The sequence below is a fragment of the Pinus tabuliformis genome, chromosome 8 (genome assembly GCF_031772625.1).
Source record: "Pinus tabuliformis cultivar Carrire ecotype Pingquan chromosome 8, CPIR1, whole genome shotgun sequence".
NCBI lineage: Eukaryota > Viridiplantae > Streptophyta > Pinopsida > Pinales > Pinaceae > Pinus > Pinus tabuliformis.
In genome coordinates, this window is record NC_142294.1 from 518,344,760 (window position 1) to 518,366,135 (window position 21,376).

The 21,376-nt window shown below is 33.9% G+C and overlaps 1 protein-coding gene across 1 annotated transcript; it reads right to left on the minus strand.

Moving 5' to 3' along the window:
* Positions 1 to 1,798: 1,798 nt before the first annotated feature.
* Positions 1,799 to 20,545, minus strand: LOC149236407 (polygalacturonase-like). The gene is made up of 9 exons (XM_089368894.1): positions 20,540 to 20,545; positions 10,972 to 11,106; positions 10,713 to 10,883; positions 10,295 to 10,318; positions 9,939 to 10,146; positions 9,663 to 9,744; positions 9,470 to 9,578; positions 9,222 to 9,338; positions 1,799 to 2,026 (listed from the first exon to the last, which is right to left on the minus strand). The coding sequence occupies exons 1-9, from the start codon at positions 20,543 to 20,545 to the stop codon at positions 1,799 to 1,801; spliced, it is 1,080 nt and encodes a 359-aa protein (XP_089225020.1).
* Positions 20,546 to 21,376: the final 831 nt, after the last annotated feature.

The window sequence follows — 21,376 nt, forward strand, 5'->3', positions numbered from 1 at the left end:
ATTTTCTTTTGTAACCTAGAGGAACCCAGTAGCATACCTATAATAAATTAGTTTTTATTTTATAGTTATGAATGAAATATGTTGATATAATTTTGTTATCTTTTATATATTAATAAATGGAATTTCATATATTAATTATTTTAGTAATTTTTTTGTAACGGAGAGGAATGGAGCAACTTATTTAGTAAGCTAAGATATGAATAGGGGAATTGGAGCCTATGTCTTTTGAGGTTCAACGATTTCAGATTTCATAGATTAACCAATTGAACTACTCCCGAGACAACTATTTCAACATTTTTAAATTCATATTTACTTTTTATATTTCTTTAAGACAATTATGAATTTACCCTACAAATAATAAATAGCTATATATATATATATATATATAGATAGATATATTTAATTATCAAATATCAAATAATAAAATATTAAATAACATAAATGATTAAAATTATTAAATAATAAATAATACAAATTACTATATAAAAAATTATCAAACAACACATGAGCCCAATTAATATTCTCAATATCATGACAACTAATATTCTTAATATTATGACCACTTAATTGGATTATGTTGAATTATCATTTAAATTTGTAAGTTGTAATTAGTAGTATAAAAACACATTTCAGAAAATTGGCGTAAGAAGTGTGAATTTAATCTTTATGTTTTTCTGAGTATTAATTTTGAAGCAAAAAGACATCGAAAATTCAAGTAAGAAAAATAAAAATTATTAAATTAATTAATTTGTGAATTTAATCTTTATGTTTTTCAGAGTATTATTTTTGAAGAGAAAACACCTTGAAAATTCAGGGAAGAAAAATAAAAATTATTAAATTAATTAATTTGGTGTATCACAAATAAATATAGAAAATTAATTATAACATACACAATCACTTTCTGCACTAATAGGTGTTCACTTGGTGAGATAAGTACCAACAAAAATTTTAAATACTAACACTCTACACCAATAAATATTTACTTGGTAAGATAAATAATTATAACATACACAATTACTTGCTCTACTAATTAACACTCTACACTAATAAGTATTTACTTGGTGAGATAAGTATTAGTACTAAGTTTCAAGTACCAATTTAAATAATTTGAAAAATAACAAATAATTCTCTTTCTGAAAAATTCATAATTAATTTATATTTATAACTTTTCTAAAATATATGGTTTTTGATTTTATAATTAAAATAAAAAGATTTAGTCAAATAAAATATAATAATAATTTATATGTGTGGATGTTTTCAATATATTTAAATGCAAATTTATAAAAATGTATAAATTAAATGGTATCAAATTTATATGTGTGGATGTTTTCAATATATTTAAATGCAAATTTATAAAAATGTATAAATTAAATGGTATCAAATATGACTATAAAGCAAGTTGACAAAGACCAAATTTCACAATATTATTTGAAGTTGCCATAGAACAAAAACCCGTATATCTTGTTAAGTTTGGCTAAGATTTATTGTGATGCTTTTGATGTATCTTGTAGGTAGAAAGTAAGTTGAGAAAAAACTAAATTTCACAGTATTATGAAGTTCCCATAGAACAAAAAACAGTATAACTGAATCTTGTTAAGTTCAGCTAAGATTTATTGTGATGCTTTTGAAGTATCTGTACAAAGTAAGTTGACAAAACACCAAATTTCACAGTATTATGAAGTTCCCCTAGAACAAAATCCAATATAACTGAATCTTGTTAAGTTTGGCTATGATTTATTGTGATGCTTTTGAATGAGTCCAAGGGACCTCACAATTTGAAGGAGTCCAAGGGACCGCACTAGTTTTTCAGACAGCTGGGCGGCAAAATAGTCCCCAGAGCCAGTCCCAGAGCATTGACACACACAGACTTTACTTTATTTGCAGTCGTTGAAGTTATCTCAACATTTATCAAAGTAATTCCTGTGCAACCAACTATCTTGCTGCACGAAAAGTTCACAGCGACATCGGTCGATGACGTTCCGTGTATGTTTCTATACGTGACATCTTGTATTTGCACTGCGGATGGCTGCACACAACTGTTGGGTATTTTTAATGCAAAATACCAAAAACAAACAATATGTTTACCACAGAGCCAATGCTCTGTTTACTCTGTCCAGGATCTTTTGACAGAAAACCTCTTAGAAACAAAATGACTCAGATCAAACCATTAAACTGACACAAAACATTTCTATTCACAAATATATTTCCTCATACATATTCATCCTCTGTTACTGAGAGGGATTCACCACAAGAAAAACATTCAACAAAAAAAAATTCACTGTGTTTTCACCTGAGAATTCACTGAGCTGGGTTACTGTTGTAAATCCCCTTTTACATTCACTTTACTGCTGTAATAAAATTTACATATGCATACAAATACGCTCCACCATTTTCTTTATGCACTGCTGTGCAAAAAACCACACATGGTTTTAGCTACTCCACCATACTACGATGGCCAACAACAAAAACCTTATATCCCATGTGCCAAACAAAACAGAGATGCAGAGCACGTTTTTCACTGCTCTCCTTTTTTTTACAATAGTCAATGCACGAGCCCTTTTCATTTTTTTTGGAAACAAAATAAAATAAAATAAATTACTTTTACGTGCCGTAAGTATTTTTAACACCCATGCCTTTCTTTAAATTCACCACCATACCTCCGATACATTTAAAAACATTAAAATTTAAATCACCTTACCTATTCTCTACGGTAACAATTAATTCATTAATTATTTTACCGCGGTCAACCAAAAATGAAATTCACTCCACGCAAAGTCATTAATGTATGTTCGTATGCAGGTTTGGGCAATCAACGGACGAAAAGGGTGGAGTAGATCGAACGGAGGAGGAGAATATCGGAAGGCCAACAAGTGTTGAACATTAACCCCCGAGATTCTTACGTTGCGTTACGTCAGGGCTGAACCACGTGTCATCACCAAAATTTCTCGGGCTCGATCATCGGAAAAGTACCTTTGCCTGAAATCGACCCGAGAGCTTTCCGGCTGGTTGGCTGAACGTTTTCTGGCAGTGGTCTGGCTGCGTTGAAATTACATTTTCAACACTCCCCTTTAATTTCAACAGCTGGGCATTCGGTCATACCGAGACACTTTCTCAAAAATTCAAAGCTCTTCTGATCAAGTGGCTTTGTCAAGATGTCTGCTACCTGTTCTTGAGTCCTGCAATGTTCTAGGACAATTTCTCCATTGTTCACTAATTCTCTGATGTAGTGAAACCTTGTATCAATGTGTTTCGTTCTCTTATGAAACACTGAATTCTTTGACAAAGCAATAGCTGAGCTATTGTCACAAAAAATCACTGTCGCTTTTGCCTGCTCTTGGCCTAAGCTTCTCAACATTCTTCTCATCCACACTGCTTGACATGCTGCTGCTGTAGCTGCCACATATTCAGCCTCTGCTGTAGACAATGCTACAATGGACTGCTTCTTAGAAGCCCATGAAATGGCTCCTGAACCCATATGAAAAACATAACCGGAAGTGCTCTTCCGATCATCTACACTTCCAGCCCAATCGCTATCAGTGTATCCAACCAAATCTGAATGTTCTGAGACATGATATAGAATTCCAAACATTTTGGTACCTTTGACATACCTCAAAATTCTCTTTGCTGCCTGCCAATGTGCCTCCTTCGGCCTCTCCATGAACCTGGAAATTAAACTAACAGCATACATTAAATCAGGCCTAGTTGCTGTTAAATACATAAGGCTGCCCACAATGCTTTTATACAAGCTAGGATCAAAATCCTTGCTGCTGTCCTCTCTGCTGAGCTTTAATCCCATTACTGTGGGAGTGATGGCTGCCTTGCACTCTTGCATGTTAAATCTGCCCAAAACTTGATTTACATATCTTGCTTGAGATATAAAAATTCCTTTTTCATTTTGATCTACTTCTATGCCTAAGAAGTATCTCAAGAAACCCATATCAGTCATTTCAAATTCATCCTTCATGACTGATTTAAAGTTCTCAATAAGATAAGTATCATTTCCTGTGAAAATAACATCATCTACATACAAGACAACAATTAAAATTTTACCATCCTTTTCCTTGATGTAGACTGTGGGCTCTCCTTCACATTTGTCAAATTCATTATCCAATAGATATGAATCTATCCTGTTGTACCATGCTCTTGGCGCTTGCTTCAGCCCATAAAGAGCTTTCTTCAATTTGCATACTTTGTGCTCTTCACCTTTCTTCTCATATCCGAGAGGCTGTTCCACATAGACCTCTTCCATTAACACTCCATTTAGGAATGCTGATTTCACATCCATTTGGTAGACTTTCCATTTGTTTTGAGCTGCTATGGACAACACTGCTCTCACGGTTTCCATTCTTGCAACCGGGGCAAAAGTCTCCTCATAATCTCTCCCATACTGCTGCTTGTAGCCTTTGACAACCAGCCTTGCCTTGTGCCTTTCAATCTTGCCTTCAGCATTGCTCTTGGTCTTGTAGACCCATTTCACACCAATGACTTCTTTGCCTTTAGGTAGCTCAACCAAATCCCATGTTTTGTTTCTCTCTATGGCATTAATTTCCTCATCCATAGCTTCTATCCATTTCCTATCTTTGATTGCTTCTTCAAAATGAATAGGATCATCAACATGACAAAACAAGGCAAATAAGGAATTCATTCCTTCTTCATAAATGTCACTTAGATTTCTAAACTTCTTACCTCGTTCACTTGGTGTGCAAGTGCTTGAAGATGCACTTGAATTTCCTTCTTGTGGTGTGCTCGGAGAAGCACTCTCATTGATCCTCAATGGTGTTCCTTGCTGTCCTTGTGTTGGCGCTGCTGTTTGGGGATGCATTTCAGCCACCTCCTCATCATCTTCATCATGAGACAAACAGTTTTTGACATTCACTGTTTTCTCTATGCTTCCATCCCAAGCTTCCTCTTCAATGAATTGAACATCCCTGCTGACAAAGAACTTCTTGGTAGATGGAATGTACAGCCTGTAGGCTTTGGATTCATCACTGTATCCAATGAAGATGCATTTCTCCCCTTTGCTGTCCAACTTCCTCCTTAGCTGATCTGGTATGTGTGCATAGGCCACACACCCAAAAACTCTCATGTGGGTGACTCCTTGCTTTCTCCCACTCCATGCCTCTTCTGGCACCTTGTTCATGACTGCTTTTGTAGGACACCTGTTCAATATATAAACTGCACAATGTACAGCTTCAGCCCAATACTCATTTGGCAAATGCTTTGCCTTCAACATGCTCCTTGCCATATCCATGATGGTCCTGTTCTTCCTTTCAGCAACTCCATTTTGCTGTGGGGTGTACCGAGTTGTAAACTGTTTATGAATTCCATTTTCTCTACAAAATCTTAAGAATTCCTTGGAGATATACTCACCTCCTCTATCAGTTCTCAACACTTTAATGTGCAGCCCGCTTTGGTTTTCCACAAATGCCTTGAAGTTTTGGAATTTCTCAAACACTTCACTTTTGTTTTTAAGAAAATATATCCAAGTCTTTCTTGTACAGTCATCAATGAATGTTAGGAAATATAGGCTGCTTGCTAATGATGGAGCTTGCATTGGTCCACACAAATCTGAGTGGATAATCTCTAAGGGTGTCTTTGCCCTTATACTCTTCCCTGATGGAAAACTTTCTCTATGTTGTTTTCCCAAAATGCAGCCTTCACATAGGCTGTCTGGTTTCTCTATCAATGGTAATCCTCTTACCATTCCTTTTCTGCTCAATAAGTTTAGACCTCCAAAATTTAGATGCCCAAATCTCAAGTGCCATAACCAGTTCTCATCCTTTGGCACGCTTTGGAAGGCCTCTTCGGTGACTGCTGCCATTTCCCCTTTGTTCTTCATGTCTGCCCTGATCCGGAGAGGGAACATCCTGTTCCTTGTCATCTTCACTTCAGCAATGCATCTTTTGCTGGGTGGTATATCCATGATGGTGCACACATCATTTTTAAAGAAAACATTGTAGCCCTTATGGACAAGCTGTCCAATACTCAAGAGATTACATCTCATTCCGGGGACATAGTATACATCTGCTATGGTTTTCCTTTCTCCTTGCTTTGAAAGTATTTTTATTTCTCCTCTTCCCATAACAGACACTTTACTATCAGTTCCTAGTGTGACTTCTGATTTCACATTTTTATCTAGGGCAGAAAAGAAGGCTATGTTTCCGGTCATATGGTTGCTGCAACCTGAGTCTAAAAACCATATGTCCTCACTATGTGTTTCAGCCATGTTACAAGCTAACAGGACATTTTCTTGACTGTTGTTTTCCCTTGTAACATTTGCATTTTGTCTGCTGTTCATATCATGCTGTTTCTTTCTACAATCACTAGCATAATGTCCATACTTTTTGCAATAATAGCATTGAACATTAGATTTATCATACCTTTGTCCTTGAGCATGATGTTGTCCTCCTTGTTGGCTGCTGCCTTGGCCTTGGTTCTGATTTGGATTGTTGCCTCTTCCTTGTGCATTTGATGAGTTGTTCCTTCCACCTCTATTCTGGCTTCTGCCTCTTCCTCTTTTGTTTCCTCTGCCTTGACCTCTGCCTCTTCCAAAGGACATCTGGGTCTTGAAGGCTTGCTCAAGAGATGAGTTTTCATTCCTACTCAACCTCTGCTCATGTGTTATCAATGATGCATGTAGCTCATCAACTGAATAGCTTGAGAGATCCTTTGTCTCTTCAATGGTGGTGACTATGGCATCAAACTTTGAGGGTAAGACCCTCAATATTTTCTCCACAATTCTTCTGTCTTCAATGGTTTCTCCATGAGTTCTCATTTGTGTGATTACACCAATCACATGAGTGAAGAATGAGTCAATGTTATCTGACTCCTTCATGTTCAAGTTCTCAAAATCCTTTCTCAGCAATTGTAGTTTTGCTGTCTTCACTCTCTCCATGCCTTGATAGGCTGTCTTAAGGGTTTGCCATGCTTCATTGGCTGTCTTAGCTGCTGCTAACCTTGGAAACATACTCTGGTCTACTGCTAGATACAACAACACACGGGCTTTTGAGTCCTTCTTCCTATTGTTCTTCAGCAGATCCTTCTCTCCCTGAGTTAATGCTTTGAACTCAGTTTCATCTGCTGGTTCTTCAAAACCTTCTTCAACTATTTCCCATAAATCTTGGGAAGCAAGCAGGGCTGTCATAGTTATTGACCAGTAGTCATAGTTCTTCCCATTAAACTGTGGGAGCTGGGTGTTAAACAAACCCATACCAGTGCTTGTGCTAGCCATTCCTTGTATTCTGATCTATGTCTCTAAATCCTTGACTGTGTGTTTAAAACAGCTGACTGTTTCTACAGCAACACAAAAAAAACTTTTTGGAATACCTGAATCTTTTGATGTCTGAGTCTTCTGTCTGCCTGAGAAGTTTTGCTGCAGCTACAAACCTTCTCCCTTCAGCTTCTTTGTCACCTTCAAAGAGCCTAAGCCTGCTCTGATACCACTGTTGGGTATTTTTAATGCAAAATACCAAAAATAAACAATATGTTTACCACAGAGCCAATGCTCTGTTTACTCTGTCCAGGATCTTTTGACAGAAAACCTCTTAGAAACAAAATGACTCATATCAAACCATTAAACTGACACAAAACATTTCTATTCACAAATATATTTCCTCATACATATTCATCCTCTGTTACTGAGAGGGATTCACCACAAGAAAAACATTCAACAAAAAAAATTCACTGTGTTTTCACCTGAGAATTCACTGAGCTGGGTTACTGCTGTAAATCCCCTATTACATTCACTTTACTGCTGTAATAAAATTTACATATGCATACAAATACGCTCCACCATTTTCTTTATGCACTGCTGTGCAAAAAATCACACATGGTTTTAGCTACTCCACCATACTACGATGGCCAACAACAAAAACCTTATATCCCATGTGCCAAACAAAACAGAGATGCAGAGCACGTTTTTCACTGCTCTCCTTTTTTTTACAATAGTCAATCCACGAGCCCTTTTCATTTTTTTTGAAAACAAAACAAAATAAAAAAAATTACTTTTACGTGCCGTAAGTATTTTTAACACCCATGCCTTTCTTTAAATGCACCACCATACCTCCGATACATTTAAAAACATTAAAATTTAAATCACCTTACCTATTCTCTACGGTAACAATTAATTCATTAATTATTTTACCGCGGTCAACCAAAAATGAAATTCACTCCACGCAAAGTCATTAATGTATGTTCGTATGCAGGTTTGGGCAATCAACGGACGAAAAGGGTGGAGTAGATCGAACGGAGGAGGAGAATATCGGAAGGCCAACAAGTGCTGAACATTAACCCCCGAGATTCTTACGTTGCGTTACGTCAGGGCTGAACCACGTGTCATCACCAAAATTTCAGGTTTGGGCAATCAACGGACGAAAAGGGTGGAGTAGATCGAACGGAGGAGGAGAATATCGGAAGGCCAACAAGTGCTGAACATTAACCCCCGAGATTCTTACGTTGCGTTACGTCAGGGCTGAACCACGTGTCATCACCAAAATTTCTCGGGCTCGATCATCGGAAAAGTACCTTTGCCTGAAATCGACCCGAGAGCTTTCCGGCTGGTTGGCTGAACGTTTTCTGGCAGTGGTCTGGCTGCGTTGAAATTACATTTTCAACAACAACATGACGCACAGTATTATTGATACCAAACAGTAATACCAAACTTGAAAACCAATTTGTATAAATATTATTGCAGTATAACATAGTTTTTACCTCGATGCATTTAGTGGAGATCATGGAGATCAGATGTCCGGTGAAGTTTATATTATATATAGATATAGATATATATTTAAACAATTATTTTATATTACAATAAAATGAAACACAATGGTTTTCTAGAGAATTTGTATTAACTTTGATGGTTGGAATTAGCTACGTTTAGGGTTAGAGGGGTCTCTCTGAGTTGGGTGAGATTTCCGGAATTACCAAATTCCCTGATTACCGATTCTTTACCTAAAGATGAAATTCTATGTAGTTACCAATTACTAACCCGATTGATAGTATTTAGAAGATAAAATAAATGGGAAATTTATCCTATATTATGTGCGCTTAAACAAGTATTTTGGAATTAATGTTGATGGCAACATCGATCGCAAGCACACATCCACGGACTTCAAAATGATATTTCAACAACGGCGGGAACTAAACTCATATTAAGATGTATTCAGTCTATATATTTAGAATATGGAAAAATATGGAAATGCCCAGAATGGTTAGTTGATCACCTGAATTTTACAAGGTGAAGCGGAATCGCAATAGTACTGATCAATGATAATCGGATTTTTAACATTATGAACAACTATGTCTTCAAATATGATATTTCGTGCATAGCCAGAACCGCCCTGTATATTTACAAAAGCATAAATTCTGTTATAACCATCCTAGATAATTCATATTAATATCAATTACGAACTGCAGTTCATTGCCGTATGAATAGAAATAATTAAAGGAGCCTTACACCTGTTAAACCAACCTGCCAAGTCTTGATTCTGGCTCCGTTGGATGTTTCGACAAAAGTGATGTTTTGGACTAGAATGTCATCAATTTGGGCTTCTTCTCCATTCTTTCCCAGACTTCCAATACTGCACAAGAGAAGAAGTACAACTCAGATTTCATCTTTACTGATTGTATTTTCTGCAGGATAAGATCCAAAATAATTATGTCACCTGATGCCATGGCCTGGGCCACACTTTATGTTTTTGATATTAATAGTAGATGAGCCCGACGAAATGGAAATGCAATCATCCCCTGATATAGAGTATTTATAATCATAGTTAGCAGAACCCTTTATGTTTATTATGCGTTTGCCAATCTGAACTTTAACTAAGTGAGATAGATATAAGCTAGAAGGATATTGACAGATTTATTATTAAGAAAATGAATCTATGGTAATATGTGAATAAACAAATTAAAGCAAACCAGTGAAATCACTAACTTCTAACCTGTCTGGATGACACAGTTGTTTATTTGGTCATTCTTAACTCTTTGTAAATGAATACCATCAGTGTTTGGGCTTTGTTCAGGAGCTTGTATCTGAAGCCCGCTTAATTGGATATCAGAAGAGTCGACCACTACGAGATGCATTCGTTGGCTATTGACAAATTGCAAATTTTTTATCACAACATTTGAACATCTACTAATAGTCATTGCCTGTAAGACCAACCCAAAATCCAAACAATCAGATGAGCACAGCCTTGAATTAAAATTTACAGAAAGATTAAAAAAACCGTTTATAACAAGGTGATCATTGCGCAAATAAACAAGGTAATCAAGATAAGATTGCCGGCTGAAAACAAACCGGTGGAGCCGCATCCAAGCAACGCTGCACACAAGAAATTTGACGTGATTAATATAAATTGAAGGAGCCGGTTTATACTACTAATTTGTTGTTTAATGGTAAGTGTTGGGCAGGGGAAAGATTTTGGATGATGCTTGTGAAAAGGCTAGAGGTGGAGTCGGTGGAGTCGAACGCGGAAGAGATGGAATATTAGAGAGGATTATGACAGGATTTTCAATGGCGGCTGACCTGGAGGATAAGAGCGGCCTATGGAAGGAGATTGTCAGTGCAATGTGAGCATCGTTTATTGGGCAAATGACTGGCGTGTATTAGGCAAATGACTCAAACCTTTTGTGTGGTTTAACAGGACCACCCATTTTTTAGTGGCCACATGTACACAACGGTGAGGTGAAACAGAACAGTTAAAGGGAACCCTTACTTGTTGTTGGTTAACCTTGCAGGATTTAGACCACCAATCTTGGCCTTGACCATCAATGACACCGCCACCTTCTATGGTCAACCCAGATATACCATAAAATCGAATCCACAGATTAAGTTCACTGCTATTCCATGCAGATTGTTTATTGGGTGCAACTATTGTTCCAGTAATCTGCAAATTTATGATTTTAGCAAATAATTTACATGGAATTTTCATGATCATCTTAAAAAGCATACAATCCAATATTCAACTTTCTCACCTCTACTGAAATATGAGACTTGCAAGGGCCAAGAAACGTCACTGGCTTAATTAGAAATGTCTTCCCCGATGGTACTTGCAACACTGCGTTGGAAGACGATGCCATGCATGCTGCTTCCCATGCTTCTATGAATGCCTATAAATCACAAATGAGAAACAATACGTAGGTAATATAACAACGATAATAATCTAATCAAATTTTCTTGTTTGCGAAAGAAAGGATTTGACTAGTTCTCTGAAAGGTATAGCCACATATCTTTGGCAGTTACCAGAGAGCAGAAAAATATTTATTCCTAGTGCATGAATACTAAACAGATTTTAAGCGTGAAAATAAAACACAGGTAAAGACCGTGGGAGGGAATTTTCCTAAAATCTAAGAGTTCTGTCAAAGCGACGGTATTAATTTAAAAAGGTGCTTACTGGCTCCCAGGATTAACGATGAATATATGCGAAGTGCATCAAACTTTACAACAAAAATATCAAATGAATATATGAACACATTGCCTAATCGTGTGCTACTAAGCTCTCGGACTGCTACTGGTTGGGTTGGTAGATATTTTGACTTCAGGTTTTGTGTGTAAATGGTGCATTGCACATGAGTGCATTCTTTTGTTTCTTAATAATCAATAATATATTCCTTTATTTCCTATTTCCCCAAGGATGTTGATTTTATCCACACTCGTCCAATCTAACCATTTAGGTCGCGTTAGAAAACTAAGTGATCGCATTTATTTTTCTTACCTTTATATATGCCAGCGAAGTAATTTTTGCTAATACATTTGTGATATCATCACACAAAATTTTATATACACAATTTATTTCCAAAAAAACAATGACGAGCATTTAATAAATATAAAAACACTTTCTGTAACTTTAACAATTGTAATATGTAGCCTAGTTGCTTAGGTACTTCATACATAATTTATTTCAAAAATAAATTATGAGCATTTAATAAATATAAGAACACTATTTGTAACTTTAATAAGTGTAATATATAGCATAGCTGCTTACTATATAATGCTTGAGTTTATAATATTAATCGGTAAGTTTTGATATTGTTCCCTTGGGCTTATAATCCCTTCAGTTTTTAGTATTAATCCTTTGGTTTTAATATTACCTAGTCTGAATTTATAATATCGATCCCTTGAGTTTATTAATCTAAGCATTCATTAATATCGATCCGTGATTTTTATAATCTCTTGGGATTTTAGTATTAATCCATTCAATATATAATATCAATCCCTTGTGTTTATTAATGTAAGGGTTCATATTTCTAGGGTATAATTATTGACGGGGTTTATAATGTTAATCTTTGGGTTCAATATAAATCCCTTGGGTTTATAATGATAGTCAACCATGGTCCAAGGTCACATTGTGACAAAGAATTTTCTCAATATGAAAATAAGCCATGGTCTAACATTGCATTCGGGAGTTTAATATTAATCCCTTGGGTTTATTAATCTAAGGGTTCATATTCATAGGGTATAATATTATTCATACGGTTTATAATGTTGAACCTTATGTCTCATATAAATCCGTTGGTTTTATAATGATGGTCAACCATGCTCAACCATGGTCCAACGTCACATTGTAACAAAGACTGTCTCAATATGAAAATCAACAATCGTAAACCACAGTAAAGCATGTTTATTTTAAGGTTTATATACATTGGGTTTATAATATTAATCGCTTGGTTCTAATATTATTCCCTTGGGTTTATAATCCCTTGGGTTTATTAATATAAGGGTTCATATTTCGAGGGTATAATATTATTTATAGGGTTTATAATATTACTCCTTCAGTTCAATATTAATATCTTGAGCTTATAATCATGGCTAACCATGGTTTAACGACACATCGTGACATAGATTTTATCGATATGAATATGAGTCAAGATCCAACATTGCATTGTGACAAATATTGTCTTGATATGAAAATCAATCATGGTCAACTATAGTCCAATATTTCATTGTGACAAATATTGTCTCGCTATAAAAATGAACCATGGTCAGGATTGTCAACCATGGTGAGTCATGGTCAACCAATGTCTATTGTCACATTATAGCAAAGATTGTCTCAATATGAAAATTAATCATGGTCGACCATGGCCCAACATTGTATTGTGACAAAGATTGTCTCAACATGAAAATCAACCATGGTAAACCATGGTCAACCATATTTATTTTAGAGTTTATAATATTTATCTCCGATTTTATATACCTTGGTTTTACAATATTAATCCCTCGGGTTTAATATTATTCCCTTGGGTTTTCAATCCTTTGGAGTTTTAGTATTAACCCCTTGGGTTTATTATAATTCCTTAGGTTTATAATATCAATCCAGTGGGTTTATTGATCAAAGGGTTCATATTCCTAGTGTATAATATTATTCATAGGGTTTATAATATTAATCCTTGGGTTGAATAAAAATTCCTTTAGTTTATTATCATGGTCAACCATGGTTAATAACCATGGTCACATTGTGTCATAGATTGTCTCATGGTCCAATATCACATTATGACAAGCATGGTCAATGATGGTTCAATGTTGCAATGTCACAAAGATTTTGTGAGTATGAAAATAAACTAGGGTAAACGAGGGTCAACCATGTTTATTTTAGAGTTTATAATATTTATCTTAGGGTTTATATATCTTGGTTATATAATATTAATCCTTGGGTTTATTAATCTAAGGGTTCATATTCCTAGGGCATAATATTATTCAGAGGGTTTATAATATTAATCAATTGGTTTTATATAAATACCTTGGGTTTATAATCACGGTCAACTATGTTCCAATGTCGCATTGTGACAAAGGTTGTCTCAATATGAAAGTCTATCATGGACAACCATTGTCAACCATGGTCAGTAATGGTCAAACATGGTCCAACGTCATATTGTGACAAAGATTATTTCAATATGAAAATTTATCTTTGTAAACCAAGGTCAAATGTTGCATTGGGACAAATATTATTTCACAATGCGTAGTAATCCCTTGGGTTAAATATTACTCCCTTGGGTTTATACTCCCTAAGGTTTTTAGTATTAATCCTTTGGCTTTATTTCTTTTGGGTTTATAATATCAAAACATTAGGTATATTAATATTAAACTCATTGATATTATATACCCAAAGGAAGAATCAAACCAAGGGATTAATATTATAAACCCTACGGAATATAAACCCAAGGGAATAATATTAAATAGAGGTATTAATACTATAAGCCATAGGTATATAAACCCTAGGTATATTAATATAAATACCTTGGTTGTATACTTATGGTTGACCATGGTTAACCATGGTCCAATGCCACGTTATGAAAAATGTTGTCTCAATATCAAAATCAACCATGGTCAACCATGGACCAAGGTCACATTGTCACAAAGATTGTCTCAACACGAAAATCAACCATGGTAAACCATGGTCAGTCGTCTTTATTTTGGATTTTATAATATTTATCTTAGGGTTTATATACCTTGGTTTTATAATATTAAACCCTTGGGTTTAATATTATTCCCTTGGGTTTGAAATCCCTTGGGGTTTTACTAGTAAGCCCTTGGGTTTATTAAAATCCCTTGGATTTATAATATCAATCCCTTGGGTTTATTAATCAAGGGGTTTATATTCCTAGGGTATAATACTATTCATAGGGTTTATAATATTAATCCTTGGTTTAAATATAAATTCCTTGGGTTTATTATCATGAACAACCATGGTCAATAACCATGGTCACATTGTGTGAGAGATTGTCTCATGGTCCAATATCACATTGTAACAACAGTGGTCAACCATGGTCTAACGTTGTATTGTTATAATGATTGTGTGAGTATGAAATCAACCATGGTAAAAGAGGGTCAACCATATTTATTTTTGGGTTTATAATGTTTATCTTAGGGTTTATATACCTTGGGTTTATAATATTAATCCCTCGGGTTTAATATTATTTTCTTGACTTTATAATCCTTTGGGTTTTTAGTACTCATTTCTTAGGTTTATCATTCACTTCAGTTTATAATATTGATCCACTGGGTTTATTAATATAAGGGTTCATATTCCTAGGGTGTAATATTATTCAGGAGGTTTATAATATTAATCAATTGGTTTAATATAAATCCCTTGGGTTTATCATCATGGTCAACTATGGTCCAACATTGCATTCTGATGAAGGTTGTCTCAATATGAAAATCTACCATGGATAACCGTTGTCAAACATCGTCAACCATGGTCAATCATGGTCAACCATGGTCCAACATCATATTATGAAAAATATTATTTCAATATGAAAATAAATCTTCGTCAACGAAGGTCCAACGTTTCATCGTGAGAAAGATCGCCTCACAATGTGTATTAATCCCTTGTGGTTTAAATATTATTCCCATGGGTTAATGATACTCCCCAGGGATTTTAGTATTAATCCCTTGGGTTTATAATATCAATCCATTAGGTTTATTAATGTTAAACTCATTGATGTTATATACCCAAGGGAATAACAAACCCAAGGGATTAATACTATAAACCCTAGGTAATATAAACCCCAGGGAATAATATTAAACTGAAGGGATTAATACAATAAACCCTAGGTATATAACCCCTAGTCTCTTGGGGTTTTAGTATTAATCTCTTGGGTTTATTATTCCTTTGGGCTTCTCATATCAATCCTTTGGGTTTATTATTCCCTTAGGTTTATAATATCAATCATGGTCAACCATTTTTAATCATGGTCAACCATGGTTCAATGTTGCATTTGTGATAAGGATTTTCTCACCATGAATATAAACCATGTTTATTTTAGTGTTTGAAATATTTATATTTTAGTTACCAATGTTGTGTTTATAATATTAGTCCCTTGGGTTTAATATTATTCCCTTGGATTCATAATCCCTTGGGGTTTTAATATTAATCCCTTGGGTTTATTATTCCTTTGTGTTTATAATATCAATCATGGTAAACCATTATCAATCATAGCCAACCATGGTCAACCATGGCTGAATGTCTCAGTGTGACAAGGATTGTCTCACCATGAAAATAAACCATGTTTATTTTAGTGTTTGTAGTATTTGGGTTTACCAATGTTGGGTTTCTAATTTGATGGTGTTGAGTCAATTTCCACCATCAAAAACATGATTCAAACACTACCTCTACAAGATGTTTTGAATTCTTTTTGCTCGATTCTGACCACTTTTGACCGTCCCGACAATTCCTCTACCTCGTTAGACGACTCCTATGCAGGGTACATGGCTTGTGAATTTGGTTAACGACCATTTTGATTTTCTTTTGTTAGAGTTGGTTTGAAATCTAACCAGAAATTGGAAAATTTTAGGTTGATATATTAATAAATATAAGTTTTGAATTTATTTTTATATTTAACAACATAATGGGAAAAATAAAATAATTTTATTTTAAACTAATTATATATTATTTAATTTTAATTATATTATTTCCTAATGTAATTTTTTTTTAAATAATGTTTAAATTATTTATTATTTAAATCAAAATTTTTAAAAATGAAAGAGATAATAAATTTACATATTTATTTACTAATAGTAAAATGAATGTGTTTAGAATGTATTTGTGGATAGGTTATTTTATGTAAAAAAACAAAATCTCCATGTTTGTAATCTAGGCAAATTGTGTTCAAATCTCTATGTTTGTAATCTTGTTTATAGAGAAGAACACAATCTATTGACCCAAAGGTTTACTATTAGCTACTTCTCAAAGTATGTTGTTGGGTTTCTTTGGGATTAAAAAACAAAAATCAAGAATTTTTATTATATTTTTCACATTATTTTAATTAAAAAATAGATTAGCTTCACATGATTAAAAATTAGAAGATCACAAGAAAAATAAATTAATAAATATATTATAAAAATAGATTATCTTCACATGATTAAAAATTAGAAGATTACATTAATTAGAAAAATTAATTAATAAATATATTATTTGTTTAATGATGTCTTTCATAGTATTTTCAAATTAGATAATAAAAAAATCAATCTACAAATAATTTTTTAGGCAGAACATGAGTTTTATCCTTTATGTATATGAATTCTTCATAAAGTAAATGAAAAGTGAAAAAAAAAAAGTAAAAATATGAATAACTTACTAAATTATCTGTGCATGAAAAGATTTACACAAAATTCATTTTCTTTCTTAAACTAAGCTATTTATAATAAGACAAACTTTAGCCCCTAAACTTTCGGGACCACCCTTTCTCTGAACTCTTGCTTCATGATGATCTAACCTAGGAGCAATTCTAACATCCTTCTTTATTTTAAGAATTCAATCCCCAAATGATGTTGATCTCGGCCTTTCCATGGCACACTTTCTCTTAACTCTTGCTTCATGATGATATAAGCTAGGAGCAACTCTAACAATCCCTCTTTATTTTAAGAATTCAATCTCCAACCATAACCTCCACCAATGTCTGCCCAGATTTCACTTATAAAGTGTTAAAACCTTAGTATCATAAACAATAATTTAAATTGGACACCTTTTATTAAGGCACATAAGAAAGTAAAGTGAGTTGCTTGCAAAATATTAAAGTAGAATCCTAAATAGGACTCAATAATTTAATATTTTCATTCAAATTTTAATATTCAAAATATTGATTTTGAAAATACTTATTTTATAGATATAAAAGTTACTTTTTAGTGCAATCTAAATGTTTCAACTGTCAAAATCTTTTTATTTTCAAGAGTCAAAATCTTTTTATTTTGAGTTACTCTACATATTCTATCTCTATTTACATTGATTCTTCTTTGTTGTTTAAAATGTTACATGTAAACTCCATACAAATTGTTAAAGGAATGGCCAAATCTCCTTCAAACACAAAATTAGAAAACACACTAATAGAATAAGAGTAGTCTCTACATCTATAAAATATTAAAATATATTTATATATCTACATATATCTATATATAAAACTGGTAAAATTTTTGTTACTTAATATAGCGCTTAAAATATTTTATTTAGAATTGATGCTAATTCTATTTTCATATTAATATAATTCTTTTAAATATCATATATCAACTAAACATAATAATAATAATAATAAATTATGCATAATATCAATATTATTTTTAGATTTTAGATTTTGTACATAAATTCCATATTAAATAAAGAAAAAAATACACCACTTTTTCATACAAAGAAATATATATATACTATAAATTATAATCTTTTTATTTTTTACATTTTAATTTCCAATTATTTCATTTTAGGTTTTAAATTTTATTTTCGTTTTCGCTATTTATTATTTTATTTTTAATTTGAGGTGGTGTTAAGTAACAACTTTTTTTTTCATACTGAACTGTGAAACTCCTTTGCTCGCAATAATATTTTTTTTACAGATCTCGTTCCTAATGAATCATGGAACTCCTTCACACACCATAATAATTCGATAAAATAATACTTTATGTATCATATCATTTGAATAGACCTAATATCATAGCTTTAAAACCCAAAACAAAAATTAATTAAATGCATGCCGGCCAAAACAAAATGCATATATATATGTATATATATATATATATATATATATATATATATATATATATATATATATATATATATATATATATAATGGTTGATTTGATACCACGATAATATCTAGGCTGATCTTTGCCACCCTAACTCAGTACAATTCAATGGTTTAATATCTCAAAGATTTAAACATAAATTCTTGCATTAACATTTACTTTATATTCTCACATAAATTCCAAACAAAAAACTTGTATTTAAAAATATTGAAAACATTTACAAATATAAATTATTATTATATTTAACAAAACTTTCATATTTTGTCTGGTCTGATATAAAAATTTTAAAAATATGTATTTAAGATTATTAATATTTTAAAATATTTATAAATAAATATAGCATGCAATTTTCCAAAGGAAAATTATTTTCCTGAATTTTTTTGGTAAGTTTTTGTGGCGCCTTTTTATTACTTCAAACTATAGTAGGTATTACAACATAAATATCCATGTCCAAATGGTCTAAACCTATCCATTGGGGAACCAGGTATGTTGACCATGTGGTTGCATTATAACCAGTCAAAAAATGGAAATGCATGTGTTTTTCGAGCAGATTATTGTCTTTATATTCTCTAATATCAGCCAAGCTTCACAATGATGTGACAAAAATATTCTTAGGTATGTAAGAGGCCTTAATCATCTGAATATTCAATAGGAGATGGATATTTGGAACTAGATCTAGGTTGTTTTGTCAGAGGCATGCATAGGATATGTCCTTTAATACGTGTGAAATGTGCATTCGCTGCTGGATTTGACACTCAGTCAGCTGGACTTCCCTATGAAGTGCATGCATATCTTCTGAGGGCTCTAGGATACCTGTAAGTGGAAACATTAATGCGTTAGACAACAAAGTCTTCATAATCAAATATATATGAAGAGTTTCAATTAATAAGGCTCATCTACCATGTGTGTGGCCTGGTTATGTAAAATATCACCAAAGTCAGCCAAAATCTCTTGCTCACTGGGATCCATCCAAGCTCTAATTTCGTCCTTCCATTCAGTAATTATATTTTAGGCCCATGAAGAAGTGCCCATTTTGTATGCGTTAGTTGCTACATTACCCAAATGATCAATACTACCACACCAACAACCCTTTGTGGGGTTGTTCTAAGTGTGTCCTATACCACACCCCATGCTTGACTTCGAGCCTTGGTTTCAGAGGGATGAGGGACATTCCATCATTGCACAATGGTCCCCTATGAAAAGCTTCCTATGTTTCCATACAATAGAAGTCCTAGAACCTTTGGCCCACAGTTGGATGATCACATAGGGAGGCTCCAGTGGAGAGAGAGGGTGATATGGGGCTTATTATAGCAAGGGTGGAGCTTTCCTACGAGAACTAAAAGAAAAAAATGACTAGATAACATTTCAATAAATTTGACCCATAATTTTCTCTCATGATGTTGCACAATGATGATCTCAGCAAAACCAGTCGATCTTCGATGCTACTTATCCCATGACCACATGTGAGGCTTATCTCTCACAGTGTGATCCTAGGCCTTGACCTCTTCATTACATCGAGGGGTGAGAGACATGGTGCATAAACAAAGAGTCAGCCACCATCTTCCCTGAATGTAACCTATCACCTTGTTGGATTGACTTCCCATTGACCTTAAATCCTTCAAAATCAAAGTTACCTATTCGAGAGATATTCGAATGTCCTTCGCCTCACCCAAACGACTTTGCATGCACCAGAAACCCCATGTGCCAAAGCCCTAATCTAATAACAATGGATCATAAACGAAGTAAACACGTGGAATAAAGGGTTACGAGAAAAAAAAATTCCCAACAAATAGCCACACAAATGGAATATTCCCAAAACAAAACAAAGAGAAAAATACAAATAGACCAAAGCGATTTGACATTGATACACATCATTGAAGACATAATAGAAAGATATGCGCCCAATTTAACATATGAAGGAGAGTGAAGGAGGTGTGGTGAGGTTGGGTGAGGTTGCTCGAACACTATCCTCGTAAACTGCCCTTTCCACTGTCCACACAATTCCCATTTCCCTCAGCCTCGGCTGCTGCTTACCTGCATAGTTTCTAGCTCTTTCCTCTCAAAATTTTGATAAATATTATACCAACTATGCAACTGTCCTTGTTCGTCATCATATGCCACCACCTTGCCTCATTAATATGCCCAACCTTCTCTTGGATGAGTTTACATGTGAGGGGCTGGCCACGCCACCCCCTGTCCTTTCTAACCATCATTAACATGATTACTGCAACCCAAATCCCACAGTGATTTCTTGCTCAACTTGAACCTCTATCAGGGATTACTCAATTTGATATAATATTTTTTCTATTGAATAAGACATTATGTATCTTCATATTTGAAACAATGTACTAGTACTTGAATGCATCCATGTCCAAATGGTCTCAACCTGCCAATTGGGAAACCAGGTATGTTGACCATCTAGTTGCATTATAACCATTCCTAAAACAGAAATGCCTAAGTTTTTCCAGAAATTCTAAATAAACGTATTTGTCTTTATATCCTCTAATATCAACTACCCTACACAATAATTCCATAAAGACCTTCTTATGCATCTAAGAGGTGTCAATCATCTGAAGATTCAATCAAAGCTGGATATTTTGCATTCGATCGAGGTTGTTCTGTTGAAGGAATGCATAGTATATGTTTTACAATGCATTCTAGATGATGGGGCCAGCCCACGTGATATGCCTCCAACGTATTTTGATGCGGGAGTACAGGGAAATTAATAATTAAACAGAGATTTTTATTTATACAAATCGAACGACGCTGAATTTAATGATGGGTCTTGTGATTGGTACACTAGTCTCTGGTTGTTTAACAACTGTCCCTCCTTGGGATTCCCTGAGCCCGCCTTGGTATGGGTGTTCTCAA

Coding starts and splice junctions, on each gene's coding strand:
- LOC149236407 (XM_089368894.1), bottom strand. Junction 10,319..10,712: donor GCAAGGTTAACCAACAACAA/GTAAGGGTTCCC, acceptor TCTTGTGTGCAG/CGTTGCTTGGATGCGGCTCC. Junction 9,339..9,469: donor CCAGAATCAAGACTTGGCAG/GTTGGTTTAACA, acceptor GTAAATATACAG/GGCGGTTCTGGCTATGCACG.